This window comes from Tyto alba, unplaced genomic scaffold (assembly GCF_018691265.1).
Source record: "Tyto alba isolate M040663 unplaced genomic scaffold, T.alba_DEE_v4.0 Super-Scaffold_18, whole genome shotgun sequence".
NCBI classification, from domain to species: Eukaryota; Metazoa; Chordata; class Aves; order Strigiformes; family Tytonidae; genus Tyto; species Tyto alba.
In genome coordinates, this window is record NW_024881280.1 from 23,876,796 (window position 1) to 23,899,712 (window position 22,917).

At 45.8% G+C, this 22,917-nt stretch overlaps 1 protein-coding gene across 4 annotated transcripts in view; it reads left to right on the forward strand.

Annotated features, from left to right (window-relative positions):
• Positions 1-4,236: 4,236 nt before the first annotated feature.
• The window catches only part of IFT43 (intraflagellar transport 43), a 45,518-nt gene continuing 26,837 nt past the window's right edge, over positions 4,237-22,917 (forward strand). Inside the window, exons 1-4 of one of the 4 annotated variants that reach the window (XM_033008651.2) lie at positions 4,237-4,519; positions 5,254-5,343; positions 11,289-11,318; positions 20,652-20,719. In XM_033008651.2, the coding sequence (XP_032864542.1) occupies positions 5,263-5,343; positions 11,289-11,318; positions 20,652-20,719 (179 nt within the window). In that variant the 5' untranslated portion in view covers positions 4,237-4,519; positions 5,254-5,262. The other 3 variants (XM_042791223.1, XM_042791224.1, XM_042791225.1) reach the window with 3 other exon arrangements.

Consider the following 22,917-nt stretch of genomic DNA (forward strand, 5'->3'; position numbering starts at 1 on the left):
GCCTTCCCTCGTCCGCATGTTCATGGGGCCGGGGCTGGGAGAGCGCTGCCAGCCCAGAAGCCGGTGGCTCGCCGAAGAAACGGGCTGTGGAAGAGGTTCAGAGAAAATCCATGGGACAGCGGGGGCTGCTGGACACCTGGTGAGCCCGTGTGTTCCTTGTGGCTCTGAGGAGACCGAAGGGTGAGCTGCTCAGTTTGTGTGTGTTTTGCTTGTGGAAGAGGAATTTGAGTTCCTTGATGGAGCAGACAAAGATGTAACAAGATCTAGTGGCTCTAAGATGATGTCAGGCGAATCACAACTTGGAGTAAGGTGCAAAGTCTGAGTGCTGCTGTTAACTAGCCATGGAGTATTTTTATGTAGATTGAGATGGACGTTTCTAGAGCTCCCCAGGCACTTCTGAAGTGGATTCTGGATGCTTTTCTGCTCTGGGACCTCTCTTACCCTGCGCTGGATTGGAGGTCACACTAAATGCGGTAGAACTGATTGCTTTGGACTTTAGTAATCCATTTGCTACAGTGCCGCATGGTGGGTTATTAGTTAAGATGGAGATAAATACAGGAATTATAAGAGCTTACTAGAAGAGTTCTCCAGTGGCTGGTCCTGGGCCGAGTTTTCATTAACGATCTTGGCACGCTGAAATGGATGTGCTAATGAAATTGGCTGCTTATCCAAAGCTGGGAGGCTTTGTCAATACGGGGGAGGACTGCAATATCCTATAGGAGGAGGGTGGGCAATTTTGATGGCTGAGGCAGTAGAAATGGGATGAAACGCAATAGTACAAAATGTAAGCTTATATTGTTAGTGGCTGAGAGCAGATTCTTCAGTTACGAGTTGACAATGGGGACTGACTGCTCAGGAATAATAGCAGAGAAGAAGGATGTAGGTGTGGTGCCGGTTCCAGGATTGGGCTACTCGCTTTCCGCTCTGGGTGTTGCTCTCTGGATTGAGAAGAGGGGGGGAAGCCTCGTGGTCTGATGTGTGCTGGAACTGCTGCTGGTGGCTGTGAGCAGCCATTGCTAACAGGTTGTGCATCTTGGATACACTGGAATCCAGCTGGGCTGAGGGAGAGCCCAACAGGGCTACTGAATGTGTGAGTATCGTAGGAAATATTTCACACTTGGCAACCTTGGCTGGGGTTCGACAGCCTGAGCTGGGGCTGATGTAACCCGAACAGCGTCTCTGCTCACGGAGATCAAGACAGGCAAATGCGTGAGCCTTTTCTGCTTATCAGAGCCCCTTCCACCTGCCAGAGGGAGGAACTTCTCATTTGAAGCTTTGCAATTGTTAGGAGGTTTTGTCCTGGAACCCACACAAATAACAGAATATTTGCAGTTGTTTCCCTCCTCCAAAAAAACCTTAGAGATGGGGTAAATACTTTGAGGTGCATGGAGAAAAAAATTGCAGAAAAATCAAACTCTAGTGGTTGGAGCTGCCAGTGTGCTGCTAGTGTGGAACAGGCTACGGCAGCAGTCTTTGTTGAGCGCTTTGCTTCCCAGTGGAAGATTCAGCCCCTATCGAAATCAGGAGTGTAGCTGGTGACCTGATATGAGGACTGGGTGAGGAAGAAAGGCGCAGCACTGTGTCACTGGTTGCTACTGGAATTGCCTTGCGTCCCATAAATCCTACTGCTGACAGAGAGCTGCCTAACAAAACCTTTGGCCGCTCTGAATAAGGTGGTCGTTGTTCTCTCCCGCAGCAGTGCTACCGTGTGGGCTTTCCACCATAGCTGTAGCTTTGACTACATGTGTGTGCCCTCCCTCTAAAGGTGGTCTAGGACCAGAAGCATGTGGGAATGCTCAAGTGTGATTGCTTTCCCAGACTCTCACGGCTTTCTATGGGGTAGGAGGAGGACCAGACACAAGCTCTATTCATAGGACCAGTCAAGGAGTAATCAACAGCAAACAGTGCTGGTGGGGGACTCTGTTAGTCCTATCCTGCGTGATCGGGTTTGGGTTGAAACCAGATGGAGGGAGTCCATGCTTAGGTGTGAGAACTTGTCTGTGAAAGGAATGCTTACATAGTTCTTATTCGCTGTTCAGATGAGAGGGGGTGGCAGCAGCATGATTTATAGTGAGGGCAAAACTGAACAAGTAAAGCAGACTGAGACCTGAGAATACACCTGAAACCGTACACTGGGGAAGAGAAGCCCTGGCACTATGGTCCTGAACTGGACAGGAAGCAAGCACAGAAAATGGCTTTAGACAGCCACAGCAGTACCAGACATTTGTCCTGTTAGCTGTGTCTCCTTCTCGGTTGAGTGAGGCTGCTCTAGGCCCGGGATCAAATGCTGCCTGCAGCGTCACCAGTAGAGCGTAGGAGAATTAAGCTGTTCAGAAAAGGTGACCTCAATGTTTAAAGCGAGCGAGATCCATTTTAGCCACACTGTCAAATGAGGGATGAAAGCTCTTTCTTCTCTGTTGCCCTCCCCAAGCAGGCAAAAATGTGTCAGGGTGGGTGAAAATCCCCATCCTGATAAGCGGAGGAATCCAGAGGGACTCAAGGCAGGACAGATTTTAGGTTTCATTCTTTCTGCATGTCTGCTCTTCTCTCTCATTAAGATTCTCCGAAGTCAGAAGTCAAAGTTCTGAGAAAGGCTCAATTCCCCAAGTGCTTAAATGTTTTCTTTCCTGCATGTGGACTCCACCCTCCTTCAATTGGCCTGAGGCTCCTGTCACTGGGGTGGGCAGCAAGCAGCACAGTGTGCCTTGGGGGGAGGCGGGATGTGCTAGTGGGGGGGTGTCTGGGATGGGGACCCAGGAGAAATGTGAGGAGGGGCTTGGGGGGGGTCAGTTCCAGATGAGTGAACCCACAGCTCCTGCTGCTTCGTGATCTGTCCATCCAGGGTGGCACCCTGTACTGTTCCTGCCCTGCCTCCGGCAGGAACACCCCAGCCAAGCTACCTGTTTGGGGCCACAGCCCGCAGTGCTCTCCTACACAAGCATTCTTGCCCCAGGGACGCGCAGGCGTTGCTCTGGATGCAATCACACACCTCTTAGGAAGCTCTTTTTCTGACCAGGAAGGTTGGCTGTAAATGTATGCTTGGACTCGGACATTCTGCAGCAGTTACTGCAACCCAGGGGCTACAGTCCCCTCCATCTGCTGGTATCTGTGTAGCTGTGCTGGTGCGGCGGCTCTTCGGGGGAGCGGATGGGAAGTGGGAAACGCAGGGCCGTATTCCTGTGGCCCCAGTGATGAAGCATGGGGCTGGGGGAAAACTGTCCTCTATACCTCATGATTACTCAAATCTGTAATTAAAAGAGAAGAACAAAGTACCTGGGAGATCATGATTTCACAGAGCCTAACCAGCCTGGCTTCAAAAAGGAAAATCACATCTCACTTACTGAATTTGTTGAACATGTCAAGGTTTGTAAAGGGAGATAATATCTTTTATTAGACCAATCGATATAGCTGGAAAAAACAGACAAGCTTTCAGGCACAGACACACTTCTTGTATGTTTTTTTCCAGCTATATCAGTTGGTCTAATAAAAAGTTATTACCTCTGCCCACAAACCTTATTTCACTTAATCCCTAGATCATCACAGTCACAGCACAACTACTTGAAAATGTCAGCAAGGAATGGAAAAAAGGATAATTATTTGACACAATTTATTTAGACTTCTTAAAGTTCCTCAGCCAGGCCATGAGCTTCTACTAAAGCTAAGCAGGTATAGAGTGGTATTTGGTGCCTTTAGAAAAAGGTATTCCTGGAAGAAATTAAAACTCTAGGGTTACACAGTCAATTTTCATCACGGCGAGGTGTTAACACTGTAATTTGTGGTGGTACAATTCTTAACTGTAGCAGCAGAATAAATGGATGATGATTATTTAGGCTAATAAGGATGGGCAAAGATTGTGAGGAATGTCGGAGATACCAGAAAAAATACAGGCAAATGAACAAAGCACTGGAGAACTGAGTGTTTATTTAACACGTGGAGCTAAAACCAGATCTATTTACAATTAATCTATACATCTGTCCAGCCAAGAAAGGGAGCAGGGGTGGTTTTATGCCGCTCAGTGGAAATCTCTGCACAAGAGAGGCATGTGTGTAATGATTGCCGCGCTTATTCTTTGATCCTTGGGACTGCCTCCACCGAGCGCTCTGGGGACCAGCCGCCCTGTCTGGAAAGCGGCGTTAGAGAGCTAGAGAGAATTGGGAAGAGCATCAGAAGCGATCGGGAGACTTGGCAAAGCCCTCTGTGGGGAGACAGATCTGCAAGGCTGGGATTATCTGCTTGAGAGGGAATTTAAAAAGCGTATACAGTAAAGAGCTGGAGAAGGCAGAGCGGCAGGCTGCTTTCAACCTGCCCCCGCTGCATGTGAAATTGAAAACTGATAAAAGAGTACTTGCATGACGTATGGTGCTGGGAAATCGCAGCACCGCTGCCGGCCGTTAGCCGGGCCAAGATTTTAAGATTGCTAACAGGCTGTTTCTGTGGCTCGCAGGGGGACCCGGCGTTGCAATGCGTTGCCGGCTGTCTAGCAGGGACACCCAGCCCGCCTTGAGCCAGGCTTTGTGAGGTGCGCGGCCTGCCGGCTGCCCCGGAGGGCCCGGGCGGGGGCCCCACGGGCGACGGGCCGTGTCGCGGTGGGACAGCGGCGCGGCCCCGGCGGGCGGCGGTTGCCGCGGCCGGGGGGGGGGCGGGCTGTCCGCCGGAAGCACCGGCGGCGGCGGCGGCGGATGGAGGCTGAGGCGGAGCGGGCGGCGGCGCCGCGGCGGGGGGGTGTCGCCGGGGTGAGCGGGGCCCGGGTCGCGGCGAGGCCGTCCTGCCGCGTGCGCGAGCTGCGGCCGTTACCGGTCGCGGGGCGCGAGCGCCGGGGCCGCGGCCACGTCTCTCTGCGCGGGGCCTCCGGGGCCTTTTCCCCGCGGCCCGTTCGTAGGCGGGCGGGAAGAGCGCGGTCGGGGCGGCCTCGGGGCCGGGGTCGGGAGCCCCCAACCCCCGGAGGGGCGGCGGAGGCCGGGAGGTGGAGCCTGCGCGGGCTCTCCGTGGGTACGGCCGCGGGGTTAAGGCTTCCGTGGGACGCCGTGCCGGCGGGCGGGAAGGGCTGAGCCGCCCGCGGGGGAGGTGGAGGAGCGTGAGCCGCGCACCGGCCGCGGGATTAACACCTGCGGCTGCTAATGCTTTTGCACGCTTTAGGGGAACGCGTCTCACTGCAGGGCATAGCGTAACTGCAAGTTTCCCCCCCTGCTCGGAAGCAGCTTTTGTCAGTAACGGTGTGCCCTCTGCTCCTTCACCTCTCCCCCTGCACTACAGGTGCTAAAGATGGGCCGTCGAGCCCGGCAGGACTTCTTTCCAGATGAAAATCTCAACAGGAAGAATTCCCCGTCTGCTTCTCTTGGAGAGGTGGGTTTTCTGTCAGGGGAACCTGTCTGTAATCCTGCTGGTGTCTCCAGTGGAGGATTCTTCATTTCCTCTGAGGTTCTTTCCCGCACGGTATGCTCTGTCCTTTGAAGTTTGTCCTTAGAGTTGGAACCCATGTCACTGCCCTGTCGCTGTCCTGGTGTTGCCCTCTGCACGTATAGCTTTCACGCAGGGTCATATCTGGGGCTACGGTTTCTCACATGAGAGGTATGGAGAGTAGCATCAAACAGGACTTGGGGCCTCTCCCTCCTCTACATGCATATCTTCCATGGGAATTAAGATACGAGCAGGCACATAATTTTGTGACTAGTTTCACCATCATCTATGATAGCAAGACAGAGTTCAGGTAAGAAGATGCCTTACTTTTGCACTTTGCTAGAACCAGAGTATAGTATCTGAGGTGGTCAGTATGAAGTTTGTATAGTGGCCCTCTTTTTCCTTTCTTCCATGCACAGGCTACAAAAGTCATGCTAGGAGCCTGCTTTGCAGCATCTGAGACTTTCTCTTGTGGGTAATAATATGCAAACTCAGTTATCACTTGGCTTTGGAGAAAAACTTTTGTTTGGAGTCTGTTCTGTCAGTACATCTCAAAAAGCAGAAGATGGTCTGGAACCCTTCTTTCATGGGACAGTAAGGCAACATCCTCCAATACCGAGAAAGATGAGGACTGCACCCTTTCTATTTACTTTCTTGCTTAGCGCTGCAGAATACTCAAATTCTACCTGGAAGTTTGATCTCTCATGTTAGCATGGCTTCTCCACAGGCATCTCCTGCTGGAAGGAGCAGCTATCAAGAAATGATGTACAGATGTTGCTACCTGAAACTTTCAGATGGACAAAAGGGTCATCAGGCTTCCATCTTATTGACAGTGATATTTGTTTAAATGAGATGATACTTAACTTTTTGCAATGCCAGGAGTGGTTTCCATCATACCATATTCTTTGCTTCTTTAAACTGTAGAACTGCTTTGCCCTGCTGGCCACCCTGGCACCAACTGTGCTCCAAGCTACTGTGCTCAGAGCCCTGGGACCTTCTGTCTTGGGAGTGGCTACTCCTTGATCCTCTGTGCCATGACAAAACTCTTCTATTACACTGAGTAGTTGTGTCCCAGCCACCTGTGCTGAAATTGTTTTGTGGGGGATATTTCCTTGGAGTCCCTGCAATGCTGTTGAAAATACACCGTTATGTCCATGATAGCACCTTGTAGAACAGGCTGTTTGGTTTTTGGTTTTTGTTTTTTTTTTTTTCTGGAGAAAGTATACTCTTTTTCTCTTGATAGGCATAACAGAGAATCATCTGCCACCTATGCATTCTCCCCTCCCTGAGTATGCTTATAGGAGTTCAGGAAGGATTCCATGAGGGAGTTTGCAAAAGGCATAATTTAAGAAATTGAAATAACCATGGGCCTCATAGGTAAAGAAAACCTTAAAGAAACCAGCTGCTGGTTTAAGTGGGTGTAATTGTTGATTAGCCTCCAGATTAGGGTGGCTCACTGTCAGATTTTTCTCTTACTGGAACTGGCCGTCCTAGTTCATGGACTCATTCCCTGGTTAGGAAGAGACTAGGGTGTGATGTAGGGGTACAGCTGACTGACTGTAACTTACTGTGGTTGTGCTTGGTGTATCTCACATCATAGCCATTGTAATAGCTGGGAAGAGATCATAAAGGCTCCAGCCCTTGGGCACCCCTGGAGAGGACTAAGAAGTAGTTACAATCTCCTGTTTGAAAGGAGTGAGCTTTTCAGCAGCAGAAGGGTGAGGCCTTCCACGCCTTAGAAGATTCAAATATGTTATTACTGGATCTTAACCACCAGAAAGAACCGTTTGTGTCAATAGTCTCCCTTCAGACAGTTCTTTGTTGCTATAAGTTGCTGTTAACTGAAGACCTTGGAGCTACTGGAGAAGAAACAAAATCCACTATAAATAATCCTTAGCCGTTTCCTTGCTCCAAAATTGGAGGCTTCTTATACACTATCATATTTGATACCAAAGTGAGCACTGAATATAACTAATACTGTTTTTTCCCCTCACCCTAGATTGGCAATCACCTTTTAGTTTTTTGGAAGCTTGGCCTTGGCCTGCCTCCAAGTGGTGTGGTCAGCTGTTACAATGGATGTCTCATTCAGCCATCTGGTCATCTTGAAACCTTTTCAAGGAACCTTCCCAAAAGAAATCAAAATTTAAAAAAAAATAGTACTTTTTTCTGGAACTGGCAGTAGTGGAGGAGGCCCCATGTAATTAATTTCAGCATAGGAGGTTTTATTCTTATTACTGATTTTGAAGACAAAGGGGTTTGTCTTAACCCTTTGCCATCACCTTCGTGTGTAGTTTCACATTCAGGGTGGTGATTCTGCCCTCAGTAGTTCCTCAGAGTTTTAAAACTGCTTTTAAGATTCACCTTGACTTTTTGTTTTTTTTAATTCTATGTCAATCCACCCAGTTTCCACCCAGCTCAAATTTCTGGTATGAACGTCCCATTCGTGCTACTGTTTGGGTTTTTTCATGACACTGAGAACCATCCAGGAAGTGTTTTCCAGTCAGAGCAACTTCCTTGAAGGAAGCAAAAAGTACCTGTCTATCCATGTTTCAACATTTGGGCTTATTACAAGGAAATTCACTTTGAGGGGTGAACAACTCATTTAACATAATGTGAAGGTCTTTGTTTTGAAGTCAACTGGCAAGTCATCTGGCTTGGAGCATAGGTTTTACCAGATTACTGCTGATCTTTCCTTGACCTGGACTCTGTATTCCAAAAGAGTCTCCAAACAATGATACACTCCTCAACTGCGTGTCTTCTCTCACAAATGTCTTGTTAAAACCTCATTCCCTAGGGCACAGGGGCAATATCTTGTGCCTTGTAGCCTAATAGTCTTCCCCCAAGCTCTATGAAAACAGCGTGATATCTTAGTATCTTTTCAGTGCCTGTTGTGTGTATATATCTCCCACAATAAGTTCCTTAACTACAGGGGTGTATCTGTAATTCCTCTGCCCAAATCTCTATTTGATAATTCCCATTCCTGTGTGGAAATAGCTGCATTACTTAGAAATTTAGACTTCTGTCTCAGTGGGCTCACTAAGGGTCACAAAGCTCACAGTCTGCCATCTGACATGCAGAGCATTCCTGCCTTTTCAAAAGTACAAGTACTAACAAACAACACTGCAGCTATGTATTATTTCATGAGGCAAGAAGGAACATGATTATTTGCTGTAATTGGTGCAGTCAGCATCCTCCTGCAGCAATGGCTGTGCGTGTTCCTGGCCTTTAGAGTTCCTTGGCAAATCGGCAGGCACTTCTTGGGCACCCAGGGGAATATGCTGTAAATGGGAATTCCTAGAGATAAATCTGCTTGCTGCATGCCAGAACACTGCATTTCAAACATTCATTTTCAGAGGGGTAATGTATCCCTTTTTCCATTAGGAGGCCTTTCCCATCCCCTGGCTTGTTGTGTTACTTTTTACTCATCTTGATGCTATCAAGTTTCTGACAAAATGGGACAAACTCAGGCTGGTCATGTTATTTGTATAATGGGAGGGTCAGATCATATAATGGGATCTGTTGAAGATCTTTGCGGTCCCATCCTATCAGAACTTCTGGACACTTTTATAGAATAAAAGTAAAACCTTTTTCCTGGCTCTACATCACTTCATCCAACACCCTGAATGGTGGCTTCATGATATCCACCAAAAGAAGCTGTTTGGACAGGTTCGGAGCTCTTGAGGAGACCAATTAGGAAAGCTGAGTGGAAAAGCCTTTTTTTAAAATGTATCAGCAATTTTTTCCTTTTCTGTGTCTCTTCTCAGCGAGAGTGAACTATCTGCTGTTCCATAAGAAATCAGTATGCAAAAATATTGTAGTGTTGACCTGCTTCCACAGTCTGCTTTCTCTTCATGCTACAATGATGGGGTTCCCTTGGGACCTTGTTCAAGATTTGCCTGGTTTCTGCCTCTTACAATCGCAATATGATATTGTCAGTATCTCTCTGGCAGCACTTTGTAGATCCTTTGAGTGGAGTTTGCTTTAACAGGCAATATGTCAGCCTAAACGTTGAGGGTTTTCCAGGCTATGTTGAGAATATCTCCACACAGGTAGGACAGGATCACTTTATATCAGGGTATGCCCCAAAATCATCCGATTTCTCTGCTGATTCTCTTGCCCACATTTCACCAAAGCCTGGGGAAAGGCTCTGTGCTTTCACTTCTGAAAGTACGTTCTTCTCTTGTTGTCATACCTGGTATTTGTAAGCTTGCCTATGTAGTTGTGGACCTTGGGTGATAATTAAAAAGTGAACATTTCTATGTTGTAAAAAATACCTTATTCAGGATAGATTAATGTAGTCAGACAAAAGCCTGGGCCACCTCCACTGCATAGTGGGAAGATGTTCTTGCAGGTGAATTTTGCAAAGCAACTATTTGGACTTCCTCCATCCAGCTTACAAACACTCCTGGCAGTGATTCTTTAGGCTGACATCCAGGCATCGTTTAAATAGGACTTGGTTATCTAACCCAAGTGAATAAACAACTGCAAATCAGTTGCTGAGGGTGAAATCCACGTGGAAGATTGCTCAAAGAAGTGGTAATTTAAATGCTTTTCCAACATGTGTTGTCCAGCTGGATTTCCTTCTCTGCTGCTGTGAGTCCTGTACCACTCGGGGTCCGTATGTCCAGAGAAGCTTAGGTCATGTTGGGCCCAGCAGAAGCCTTTCTGCTCTTGAGTGTTGGAACAAGTGCGTCCCTGGCTGACAGATACATACTTCCAACAGATTTTACCAGTTGGGGAAATCTGATTTCGTTTATGCTGCTCGCTGATAAGGACACTTCTATATCCTGGCTGCCCTAACCTGCATGTAGCCTCCCTCTGTTCCTGTCATGGTAAGACCGTTAAGACCAGATGATAGCACAAACACTAAGTGGACTCAGGTACCAAACCACTTTAATCAGTGATACATACAATTTATGAATCACATGGTTTCCCTCTTCCACAGGAGAGATAATGCAGTCAAGAGGAAAAGCCAGGTGAGTTAGTGTAGTGTTTCCAGCCATCCTGTGTGTACTACTGGTGCAGGGTCATGGGATACCCTAAATACTCCATCTGAGTGATTCTGAACACTCTCATTGCTCGGATAGCATAGAGACTACCTATGCTATCCTAGCCTCCTTGAGTTTCGTGCCTAGCAACTGGTTATTGCCGCTGCTGGTGCTGGCAGTCTACTCATCAGGAAGGTTCTCAACCAGTTTGCAGCTTTCACAGTGATTAACGGGTTCCTTTCCTTGGGTTACTCATCTACCCCATAACCAAGCTACTCCCTTATACTGTAAGATTAACTAAAGTTCATATACTAATGCTAACACTGTTGTCAGCTATGCCTATCTTATGTTAACTGCTACAGCTCCTGCTCCCAGTGGAGGATCTGAGGTTGCCTTAAGAAACAGTAGCTCCTGAAAAAAAGGCTGCAGTCTGCTACAGTATATAACCCCTAGTATGATTAGTCCAGCATAATTTCTGGTCTCTGACATAGTTGCAGAGCCTATCCATACAAATCTTTATAGCATCCTATACACCTGAATAACTGGGGGCTTCTCCTGCTACAGGGAGAAGGAACTAAGTCTGTTCTCTTCTTGCTCTCATTTGTCTTTTTTTTTTTTTTCTTCAGTATGCTTTTCAAGGTCTGATTGCTGGCAGACTTCCCTGCCATTGCAGTCAAACAGACCTGTTTTATAGCATCACAGTTGGTATGTGCATAAATGACTCTGATATAAAATTTTACAATGGTGGGATCAACTTTGTGCTTTCTTCAAGTGAAAAAGGTTGCAAAGCATGTGCTGCAGGACAGCCATTCATGTCAATCTTCAAGCTAGTTTTATGCAGGATTCCAGAGTTCTTCCTTTTAATTTCTTTCTCTTTTTTTTTTTCCTTCCTGATCCTTCTAGGATGAAGACCCTGAGGAAAAGGTTGACCATGTAAGACTAGAGGCTTTCTAGGTAGATGCTGGCTCCTCTGAAGGGGACTTGTAGGACTAACCTATTCACGTGTCTCGAGACTACCTTAAGAGGGGACTCTTGTGTTGGAGAATAAGACAGAGTTTGCCAAAGATGCAGTGCCTTTCCTGCATCCTCTGTTCCTATTGCTGACAGATTTTTTTATTATATTTGTAACAGCTGCTCTTATCAGCTGCTGCATCTTGTTCTGAGGTCACATATATATGTGGCCATTGGAAGGATATTCTATTTTCATTTAAAAGTCAGGGCAGCAATTAGCTAATGGAGTACAAAACCCGACTGAGCCTAGATTTGCTGTCCAGTGTGGTTAGCTTGCTCCCATAACATGAAAACCTGTCTTCAGGGGTTATGAAGTCTTGCTGGTGCCCCAGAGGAGAAGGCCAGTCAGTAGTAGCAAGGATGTGTACCTTTGTATTTTCTATAAGTCTTTCATTTTTATTGCATCAGCGCTGGAATGCTAATATCTGTGGTTAATAAGATGGCGTAGTGCTTCTTACCAGGCTCCTGTTATACAGAGAAAAGGAATACACATACCCTTTCTCATCCTGCAGCAATGCTAAAATACATCTCAACATTCATTTGGCAGTAGAAGTCAGGATGGTGCTGTTCAGAGCAACCTGAGAACCAGTAACTGTTTCTGTTGAAGTCTTCGGGCTAATTGTTTTGTATTCTTCCTAATCATGGAATTGGTGCTGCCCAATTTTTCCTGGCTGTAGTTGTTCTCTGTGTGTGTTAGACAATTTAAATCATCTTCTCCCATACTCTTAATTCCTTTTGCTGAAGCATCAGCCCAGTACTAGTAGCATAGTAGATTGATTTGTGAAATTTAAAGCCCAGAAAAGAAACCCGTATCACCCATCTCATTAATGCTGGCCTCAGAAGGGTATGCTCATCACAAGGAGTCAAGACTATTCAGATTAGCTCACTTTCCTCTTGGTAGTGCTAGAGATGGTATTGCAGGAAAGATCCACTGGGTTTATTCGTCAGTGATGGATGGTTCAGGACTATGCCCAGAGCACTTTTCCATTTATCAGGCAGAGAGACCTCCCACTGATGGGTATAGTTTTGGGGACTGGTTGCCCAATAGAAATTTTTCATGATAATTGATCTAAACCTGCCCCCTGCCACTTCACAGGAACCAGTCCTTACAGTCATTTCACTGGGACTAATTCTACCTCCATACAGTGCCCTAAATCATTGATTCCCAAGGTCTGCTGTACTGTGTGGTGGCTGGTCACATGCCACAGGCGCCTTCTTGCACCTGACTGCTAAATTTCATTAAAATAACTAAACTGATGTGACTCTTCCACATGAGCAATTGTTGTTGCTTCAGGGATGTTATGCAATGGTGCCTGGCAAGGATATTTTCCTTAGTATGAAGTGATCTCTGCTTTGAAATCCCTCTTGTTTGGATAACTCCTGCACCCCATTTTTCAGGCTTATGCTCTTAAGCATCAGAGTCACACTCCATAATATTTTTCCGTTTGCAAATGCTTGTGAAAGGTAACAAAATGATTAACTGAGTTAACTGATCAGTAAGCTGCTTGTAACTTACAATACTATATTCTTACAAACTTCTGTTAATTGTATCATAAGTCTCTTCCAAACCAATTATTAGTGGAACTTTATATTATAAAGTGTGATCCAAAACTTGTGGCGGTATATCCCTCCCTTAGTCATGCCTAGCCAAGCTGAAATACTTGGCTTCTTGAATCATTTGTCCGAAGTTGGCCCCTTCGTCTCCCTGATGGCTCATGTAACCCTTTTCTGAACTCCCTTTGGGCTGTGCTGAGTGTTACAATCTGAACTCTTCCTGGATTTGGTCCCTTGCCTCTTGCTGTGCTGAAGATACTTTGTGGCTGCCTGAATACCAGCAAACAGCCCCATCTGGGCTGGCGATGTGAACGTACCTGCTGAAGTCCTGCCCTCCAGCCATCTGCCTGCTCTGAGACTTGTTTTGCATCCCCAGTCAAACCACTCATCTTGCATCTGAATTTTTGCCAGTTGAATCACTCATTTGGCTGCACCTTCCAAGGCTGCCTGGGACATTTAGCCAAAGGCTGTAAGGCTGATCAATGGTATAATAAAGGGTGTATCTTAATATCTCAGTAAATTTGCAGAGGCAGAATAGGCAGGAAGAGTATGAACATGGCTGTAAGCCAAGATGTTGCTGGGTTTTCTTCCTGGCTTTACCATGGATTTGCTTTGGGGCCTTGGAGAAGTCCCTCTTCTAGTTAGCTTTAGTCCCTCTCTGAAAGGAGGGTTAGAGCTTTATGCAGAAGAACTGGGGGGATTCCTAAAATGTAGATCCACAGGAGAATTTAGATGGCTTATCCCCAGTAGCAAAATCCAGAGCCTGTATTAGGTGCCTGTGTAGTATGTAGACAATCTCAGGATGGGCCTGTGGATCTATTAAGGTGGTAAAGAATGGCTGGGGACTGCAGTGTGTCTGAAACTCTGTCCTTCCATGGAGTTCTGTCCCCATTCTGAGAATTCTGGGAGTGCATGTCCCTGCACTAGCTGTGGGTGATCCTGATCACCATCCTGTGTTTTGTAGCCTTCAGCAGTGGAGCAGGGCTTTTCCTCGCCTTCGGGAACCTCCAGAGATGGAAGTGTTCATTTTGATGTTGAAACTTAAACCCACCATTTCCTCTTGAGGCTGAAAGATACTGATTTTATTGTTGTCTTCCTCCTCCTGAAAGATATATCAAGTAATGTTTTGCACCTCTCTGGAGAATGTATGTAATGACAATTCTCTGAGCTGTTCTGGGTCTGAGAAGGCTCTCAGTCCTTTCTCCTGAAGCCGCTCTGCTTTGCAAATGGAACTGAAAGAAATTTTGAGCTGCAGGGAAGGACTTTCTAACTGAAGGCAACAACGTTTGAGTGGGAAAACATCTGTACCAGTCCTAATGAGTACAGCTGGGACCTTGTTCTCTAGTGCTTTAGTAGACATGCCATAGGTGGTCTCAAGGTCCTTCATGGACTAAAGCAGGGAGAGCACCTGATTTCTGACTCTTAGCTAGGTGGATGCTGATCTCTGTGGCCCTATATTACTCAAAGTTTGAGTGATAACATGCTTTAAGGCAAGACCTGGAAAGGGGATTTGAGGATCTGACCTTTCCAGAGAGGGCAACTAAGTCTTTCTGTAGCTCTAGTTCCCAGTGCTTTTAAAACATTTTGGATGGAAAAATGAGCTGTTGCTTTTTAGGTTAAGAGAACATGTCAGGAACAACTGTTTGCTCTGTGAAGCCAATTGTGGACTTACGTTGCTAGGTTGCCCAGTTTGGTGGTATTGTTTAAGTGAGTGTATTTGCATCCTAAAACATAGTGCAGAATGATGCAGAGATCCCCTGGTGAGAAGCAACCTGCACTCTACCTGGGGAGGTACCAGCTTGGTTACCAGAAGTACCTAAAGGTAGACCATTTCCAGACTTGAGCTGACTCACGTGGATCCTGCTTGCAGGTGTGTCTGCACCTGTGGTGTAGACATGGCCTGGGGCTTGATATGATCAGGGCCTTTAATCAGAGCAGTATTTTCCTGACCCAGTTCTTACCCCCGCACAGTGGTTGGCACCCAGCTTCAAACTCTCATTCCATTGTCTAGTCTGGTCTGGATCTGCAGAGCAGCCACCCATCCCAAGTGCTCTTCTCCACATCCCCTGAAACTTAGAAACATGCAACCGAGGAGCCCAGCACTGGCTGCACTCAGCCAGGTGCTTACTGCAGGACCTTATTTGTGTAAAAATAATCACAGTGGTTTAGGGACTGTCCAGCCACTCTAGGTCAGAGAGTTCATGACCTAAGAAGTCATGTATAATTGTAATGAAGCCTCTTATAGCTCTTTCTGTATCTACAACATGCATTGCAATAAGATCTAGAGAGTGTTGGTGTGTGTCTGGGACAAAAATTTGCTATTCCCAAAGACCTTACAGTCTGACTGCATTGTTTTTCTCTAGCATCTTGTTCTCCCCTGCGATCTTCAGTTTGTAGAAGAGCCCTCACAAGGGTTACTGGTGGATTTTGTATACGTCATGTTGGCCAGGGATTTGCCTTCTTAGGTATGCAGTTGGGAGTGGGGTAGACTGACAGTAGATAGCTCTTGAAGCAACTGGCATTTCTGAGCACCTGGGAGGGTTCTCTGAGGCAGAGTTTCCTGTAGCTGTTGCATGTTGTGAATGCCATCCCATTTGTGTGTTTGTCCTGGGCTCAGCTGAATTTGCTCCTCCGTGTCCCAGAATTTCTGTCATCTGTTTGGATTCTTACATTGTTCTAATAAACACCCTCTACCAAAGGGAATCAGCATCCAAGGAAGCACTGGCTTTTTTACCTGCTTCTGTTTTACAGGGATTGCTTCTTTTTCTCTAGTGGTCTTCTGGTCGCTTGTAGAAATGCTGGACTCCCAGCCTGTTCCCGGGGATCGCTCAGCTGGAAGTTGGCCAGATTCTCCAGGAGGAATCTAAAAAATGCAGCTGAACTTTTGTTCCCTAATTAGGCCAAGTTCCCCAGTGTGAGCCCCAGCACTGCATGGCCTGGAGCTCCCCAAGGCCTTGCGCTGCCTCTCTCCCGTGCACCCCGAGTGGTTGGCCAGCATGGCAGTTATTTTCAGCTTTCTGAGGTTATCTACTAGCCTTTTGATGACATCTACTGAAATAGCATTTCTAGTCAGCCATGTTTCCCAGCCTTTCTAGTAGTACTCTCCCTGCTGGGCTACCTTGATGTGGATTAGGGACAATCCCATCAAAAATACTTTTATTAAAAGCTCTTCATTTTCCACATACTTATTTTATGTTTTGAGTGCTCTTGGGCCCACCTGAAGGCAGCAAAAGAACTGCAGGAGTGGTGGAGATTAATGGGAACATGTCTGACAGTATGTAGTAGCAAACTGAGAGATGTTGATGTCCAGGAGGGCTAGACAGGCACTGCCTTGTAGCTGTAGGTTGCGAGAGGATTCTACCTGGCAACGCCTTGCTTAGAGAATCAGATTGTTTTGTGCTGCTTCACTGTTTGCATGAAGGGGAGAGCAGGAACTCCTGAGACAGGCTAAGTTGCCACATACTGCAATATGACAGCTTTCCTAGCAGGTGCACCTGTAAGATGACTAGCTGACCATTGTTTTAGGGAACAAATTCTTGATAGCTGTTTAACATTATGAGCTGCTCCTTTACCTGCTGTGATAGATGACAGAGAATATTTAAAGCCCCCCAAGAACTTTTTCTGTCTCAGTATCACTTCCCCTGGTAAAGGAAGGTCAGTGAGCATGAAGGACAGTTTGTGGATGAAATGAAAATCCAGTATCTTCTACTAAGCACTTAAGACATGCAGAATTCCTTGGAGGGGATTCATTAAAATCAGATTCTCTACTGCAACCGTCTGTGGACATGATAAAGGGGGCTAGCAGAGATAGGCTATTCTTTGCAAAAACCCAAGGCTTGTATAGATGTGGGAATTGAGCCCTTTTTGATATCACATCTGCTCTGAGATCAGTATAGATTGTAAGTGTTATGTGGCTGCTTGGAAGCAGTGGGGCTATTTGACTTACAGCTCCTTAATTGGCACCAGTCAAAACTAATTCATCAGGCCTGTTTGTGGAGATTTGCTTTTCCTTAATCAGAGGAGTCTCAGGCAACTGGCTGGAGAAGAAGAAACTCAGGACTGGCCATATTTCTTTCTTTCTGCTCCATGGTCAATATTGGATAAAACTAAGGCACCTATATACTGTATAAAATCTCACAGCATTTGTATATTGGGAAGAACATAGATCCCACACATTTTAGGAGATGTATTACATGACAGAAAAATTATGTGTCCTCTATTGCATGCTGTCAATGTCATTCGAGTCCCTGCTTCCCTGCACAGAGTGCTTGCTGTTTCAAAGGAGTAGTCATGTTGAAAAAGGTAAATTAATCTATATTTCCAGACCCACCTGAGAATCTGAGGGACCCAACATGTCTGCAATCTGTCTGTGTTGTGATAGGTCCTAAAAGAAACATGGGGGTCTACCTCAGGATCCAGAGAGACACACAGGGTAGTTACTGCCATGAGGGAAGCAACATCCAACTAGCACCTTCAAAACTGCAGACATGATCTGACAAGTGGCCTGGAAATTTCTGCCCTAATGGGGAAGCCAAATTAGAATTCTGCATCTGTCTGATAAGAAAGGGCCTGACTACAGATAAAGAAGAAGGTAGAGTTTCTACTTTAATGCAGGAGAGATGGAATTCAGGCTAGTCATTTTTCATAGGGAGAGATATAATACCAATTATTGTGGTAGTATGAAAGTGTTGGTAGGGAAGGTAGCCTGAGAAATACTGGAAAAGTGCCATCACAAAAGTGGTGAACTGAAGTTCTGAGGAAAAATAAAATGAAGGGCCCAGATGATGGCAATGTGCCTTGAAAAAGTGGACAATCTGCAGAAACTAATGTAGAGGAAATCTTCTGGAGATAAATAACTAACAAAACTGAAGTGGAAAAGCAAACCGCAGCAAGCAACTGGTTAGTTAATGCTGTGAAGGAGACTCAGCAGCAAGAGCTGAGAGAGAACACTGTTGTCAGGAGCTGGTGGAATCTCTGTGTTCTGAACACAGAACCATTTGGGTATATAGCTTAACTTTGCATCTGGGAACTTTGCATTGGGAATAAATACCTTGCCCAAGTATTACACGTAGCTACCAATAAGTTCTGATCCCAGAGAGCCTCCAGTCTTTTTCACCAAAAGGGTGTGTTCAGGAGCACATTTGCTCCATTACAGAAGAACAATGTACTCTGTTTCCGCTTTGCTCTCTCTGGGATTGATGTTCTTCCCACTTTCTGCCTCAAGCTCTTGCTTGCAGCTGCAACATCCCTACCTGTCACCGTTCTATGACAGTGCACAACACTACATTCTCAAGTGTAAATTATGCTGATGTTTTGGAGATGTGAAAGTATATAAAGGTAAGTTTATTTACTTGACAAAAGTGAATGTGGCATGTGAGCTTATTACAGCACTTTCCAGGCAACTAACAGAAAAGCTGTTTATCCTCAGCTGATGGTTAACACTGCCTTTCCTGTTGCTAGTGGTCCTGTGGGCAGTTCAAAAAGAACTGCCTGATTTATTGCAAAAGGAATAATAGACCTGTAGGTATACGTGTGGTGTTTGTCAGGGTCTGACAGACATTCAGAGTTGCCTGGTGTGTGTGATCAATGGGAGGATGTTGCAACATTGTCAAAACATTGGAATGAAACCCCTAGATGCCATCAAGTCATGCCCTGTGCAAAGACTGGGGCAGTCATTCTCATCACACTGATCTGGAGTGCCCAACTTGAGATGTCTTGGATCTGAAGGCTAATTTTGATGATGAGGGAATTAAATTGCAGGCGCATTGTAATGCCCTGGAGGTGCTGCATTTTCCCTCAGCCTTATGGCCCAGGTTCTTTGGTGACATTTGTGTAACTCCATGCACCTCTGCGAGGAGTTGTGAGGCTGTGCGTTGGGAACACGGCCTGCTGGCTATCTGGGAGATGGTGTGAGGGGGGGAGGGTTGTTTGCATGGGAAGGATCCGTGTGGGAGGGAGTGTGTTTTTGAGGTAGGGGTGTGTGTAATGGGAATAGGGATGTTTATGTGGGCATGCACGCCCATATGTGGTGTGTTTTTCCCCTTTTTCCTGGGCTCTGGGTGTGTCCAGATCAACTGAATTCAAAATGCTCCTTTTTTGGCACTATAGCCTCTTCTCTGGTTTGGCATCTTAAGAATCTGGGGGAATCATTTAAAGATCAGAAAACTCCGTTCACTTGGGCCCCTGAAGGCTTCACATTCTGTGACATGGTCATTCCAGTCGACTGAGCTCTGTCCCCTGCGGATGAGCCCATATAAGGAGACCGTTTCCTGCGTTTCACGCTCCCTGCCTGTCCCTCTGCCCTCCTGTGCTCCCTTTGCCGAAGAAAGCTGGTATTTTGGGACTGCAGCTCCTGCCTCATTCCTGCTCCTTGTTTATTTTTGGAGGATGACTATTTTTGCTCCTATCGGGGAGCTATGCAGGGTCGTGCCCCCTCCCTGCAGCAGGCAGTGGCTGCCCCTGGCAGAGTGTCTTCATTTCCCACACTCACAAACAATGCTTCTGCTTCAAGAAATAAACACAGGAGACCCCTACCATCAGAGGTTAGCTCAACCCCTTCCTCATCTGTGGCAAGAGGTAATTTGGCTTTGGCTCAGGGTTGACCCCACCACGCATGCAAGGTCCCCTCTGTCAAGTCAAAAATCCTCAGGAGTCACCCAGCTTATTTTGTATCTTAATAAAAGCTGTGAGAGCCACCTGTCCCCCCACCATTGCTCCAGCTTAGACTCCTTTGCAGTAACCATTTTTCCCTGTTTTGGGACATATTTTACCCAATTATTCTTTCCCATGATAGTCCCTTCACAGGTCCCTGTAACCCATCTTCCCTCAGTGGGCTCCATCAATTGGGAGCTATATAAACTGAAATTCACTCACCAGGTTCACCTTGCCCCTCTGCTTTCACTACTGCCTGTCATGCAAAACACTGAAGGTACTGCTGTACAAGGTGTTTCAGGAAGGGTGAACTGAGCCCAAAGCTGCAAAAGGCAACAGGCACCTCCCACACGTTGAGAACTCATGGCCCCATTCTTTGAAAATTCCCATTGTAATCCCCAAGCTGAATTCCTGTTTTCTCTTGCTCTGTGACAGAGTGCCACACAAGAAAATAGTAGAGTGTCTTTAAGCTCCAGATAAACTTCCGCTTTAGCATTTCAGTGGTGGGATTCATCTCAACTAACTTTTGAAGTGTTTGGCATGTCTGGCTGTATCTGAACTTGGCATCTAACCTCCTAGGCAGTGGACAAAAGCAGACACTTCTTAGGAACAATTCTTCATCTAAAGTAAGATATCTAAAATATACTGACTCGTATCCTAGGAAAGATGTAACATGTGATACCTCCCACTGAAATGTGGGCAGCAGTAATGAATGACTTCCCAGTGAACCATATTTTGCCAGGAGAACACATCCTCTGTGGATCAGTCTGCTACTGTACTGTGTGTCCTGGACAAGTCGAAGGCACACAAACCTGGAATTTGCCAAGATACTGATTAAAGTGATACATCTTTTGCTTTCAGAGACACTTAAAAACCTGTCCTGCAATATTTGTCTCCCTTTTATTTTATGAATAAACAGCATTTTAAACACCATCTCTCCATCTGTTATTTGCTAAAGTGTTGCATTAGTATGTGTGAACCTGGTGTCTCAGTTGGCTTGACTTTGCTTGACTGGATCTGGCTGTAATATGTCTCTTCTCTTTATTAAAGGGTCCACCACCTAAACCCCCACGCCGGCAAGGAGGCTGGGCAGATGATCCTGTGCTGGCATCTAACAAGTGAGTCCTTACCCCTTTCCTTATTAAGAGGGGCTTTGGCATGGATTAAGTGAACATCACTAGTTTGGCTTTGTTGTCACAGGCATTAGAACAGTTTTCCTGGATCTTGTAGATGGCCCATGTCTCCTATATCATTGTAACTCCTTCAAACCAGTTAAAGTATTGCATTTCCTTGGTTTTGCTGGCTAATGCTCTTTATGAATTGTCCTGGCAGGGCTCAGAACTGTGTACAAGTCACTGTCTGCCAGAGGCAGTGTATTCCTTACCTGGTACAGTAACTGGAAGGACTCAAGAACATCATAAGCGTGTTAAATGCAGGAGCTGGGAGGGGCAGATTTGACTGGTTGTGTCCTTTCCAGGAGAATGACGTGTGACAGTGCCCCACTGACATGAATGCAATGAACAGTTCAGAATTTAGTGATCAGTCTTGACAGTAAAGGTGAAATTTATCAATGTTTGTGTGTGTATGGGGTTATGGTATAATGGAGATGGATGGAGATGGTCAGCAAGAAGAGATGGGAAGAAAAAAGTATACAAATTGTAGAGTGTAGGCTGGGGAGCCTGATGCTTATGAAGAACACCTAAGGGAAAGGAAATATCTCGACATGGTAATAGAATGGGTATGAAAACCAAAGGACAGTTCAGACTGGGAGGAGATTACTCGATTTCAAGCTATTTGTTACTTTTCAAGCTGTAAAGTTAAGCTGGTGTTATATATCCTATTCACAGAGCTGAAAGGTTCACTCATGGAGTGGTGTGAGATTGCTTGTATACATTAAGGCCTATAATAAGAGTGTCTGGACATACACTTTGGAGGCACTCTGATTTATGGAGAAGCTATTTATTTTCTTTCCTGGGACGCTGAGAATGGGAGAAGACATCCAGAAACCTGTTATACAGTTAGTATTTCTTGGGTGGTAAGAAAGGTTGTCTGTATTCTGAGGTAGCCTTTCAGGAAAATGGTACTTTTCTGGGAAAATTATCATTCTGTTTGTCTCTGAAGAATAAATCAGCTGAAAATCTGCAGACTGGAGTAAAGCAAAGGAATAAAGATCTCAGCCTGAACTCCTTCTATTCTTCTCCAGTTTAACTCTGATAATGGTATTATTTCTCATAGACTGGCTGCAGCTAGAAGTTGCAATTGCAAAGATGCATCCACCTCAGGGTTATAAGAAAATGCCACCCATGATTCTGAATCTTTGTAGGACCAAGCTGAAGCTTTATGGAAATATGACAGCAAAGAACAAGGGTGAATTGCATTGTTTAGGAAAAATAAATTATGTAATTTTTGGATAGATGAAGGACTGGATTGGAGGTAATTGAGTTATTCAGGGCTGTGCCTAATGTGCCCTGAAGGACAGTGTACAGGTTCCTAATGTGACAGCACTGTGCCATGTGCTACTTCAGGATGTTTTCCGTTGTTTGACATTAGACCCATCTGATAGATTTGGAGCAGTAGCTATCAGTGGTGATTCTCCAGCATCCAGATTGCATGGCTTACAGATACAGCAGGTGTCTGAAGTAAATGCTTCTATGGACTTGGGTGCAATTCAGCTGAAGAAGCACAACAGGAGATGGAGAGCTGCAGACCTGTTACCTGTGAGACCCTGGACAATGGGACATGAGATGAAGATGTGCCCCTTGCTCAGTCATACATACGATATGTCATATCTGACAGTATTCTTTTCATTTGTGTTAAGAGCTTTTATTGCATAAATTTTATGAGAGGAAGGTTTATTTCTGACTTTCTTTAGTCATATGAGATACAAGGATTTTGTACAACTAGTTCCCCTGTCTTTGCTTTCCTTCAGCTGTGTATTCTCCCCAAGCTGATCTCTCACCCTTAAAAAAGTCTGAGATGCTGGCCGGTAAGGCTGTCTTTGTGACATATCCCAGAGTAAAGTCTTCATGTGAAAAGTCTGAGTCATTGGCTGATGTCATACCAATGTTGCTGTAGCTTTGTTGTTTCTGTTTTCTCAGGCTCTATCTCCCCACAGCTTTTCAACCAATTTGACTCAGTTTGGAAGCCCATCAAGCTAACTTGCTCCAATTTCACTAGTGTAGATGTAGTTAGAATAACATGCTTCTATTGATATGTCTGATGTAGGTGTAAGCACTTTTATGCCAGTGTAACTGAGCCTACACCTGGGAATTGTATTGCTTTAAGTAATTTGGTTTTCAGAACTGACAGTGTTAAA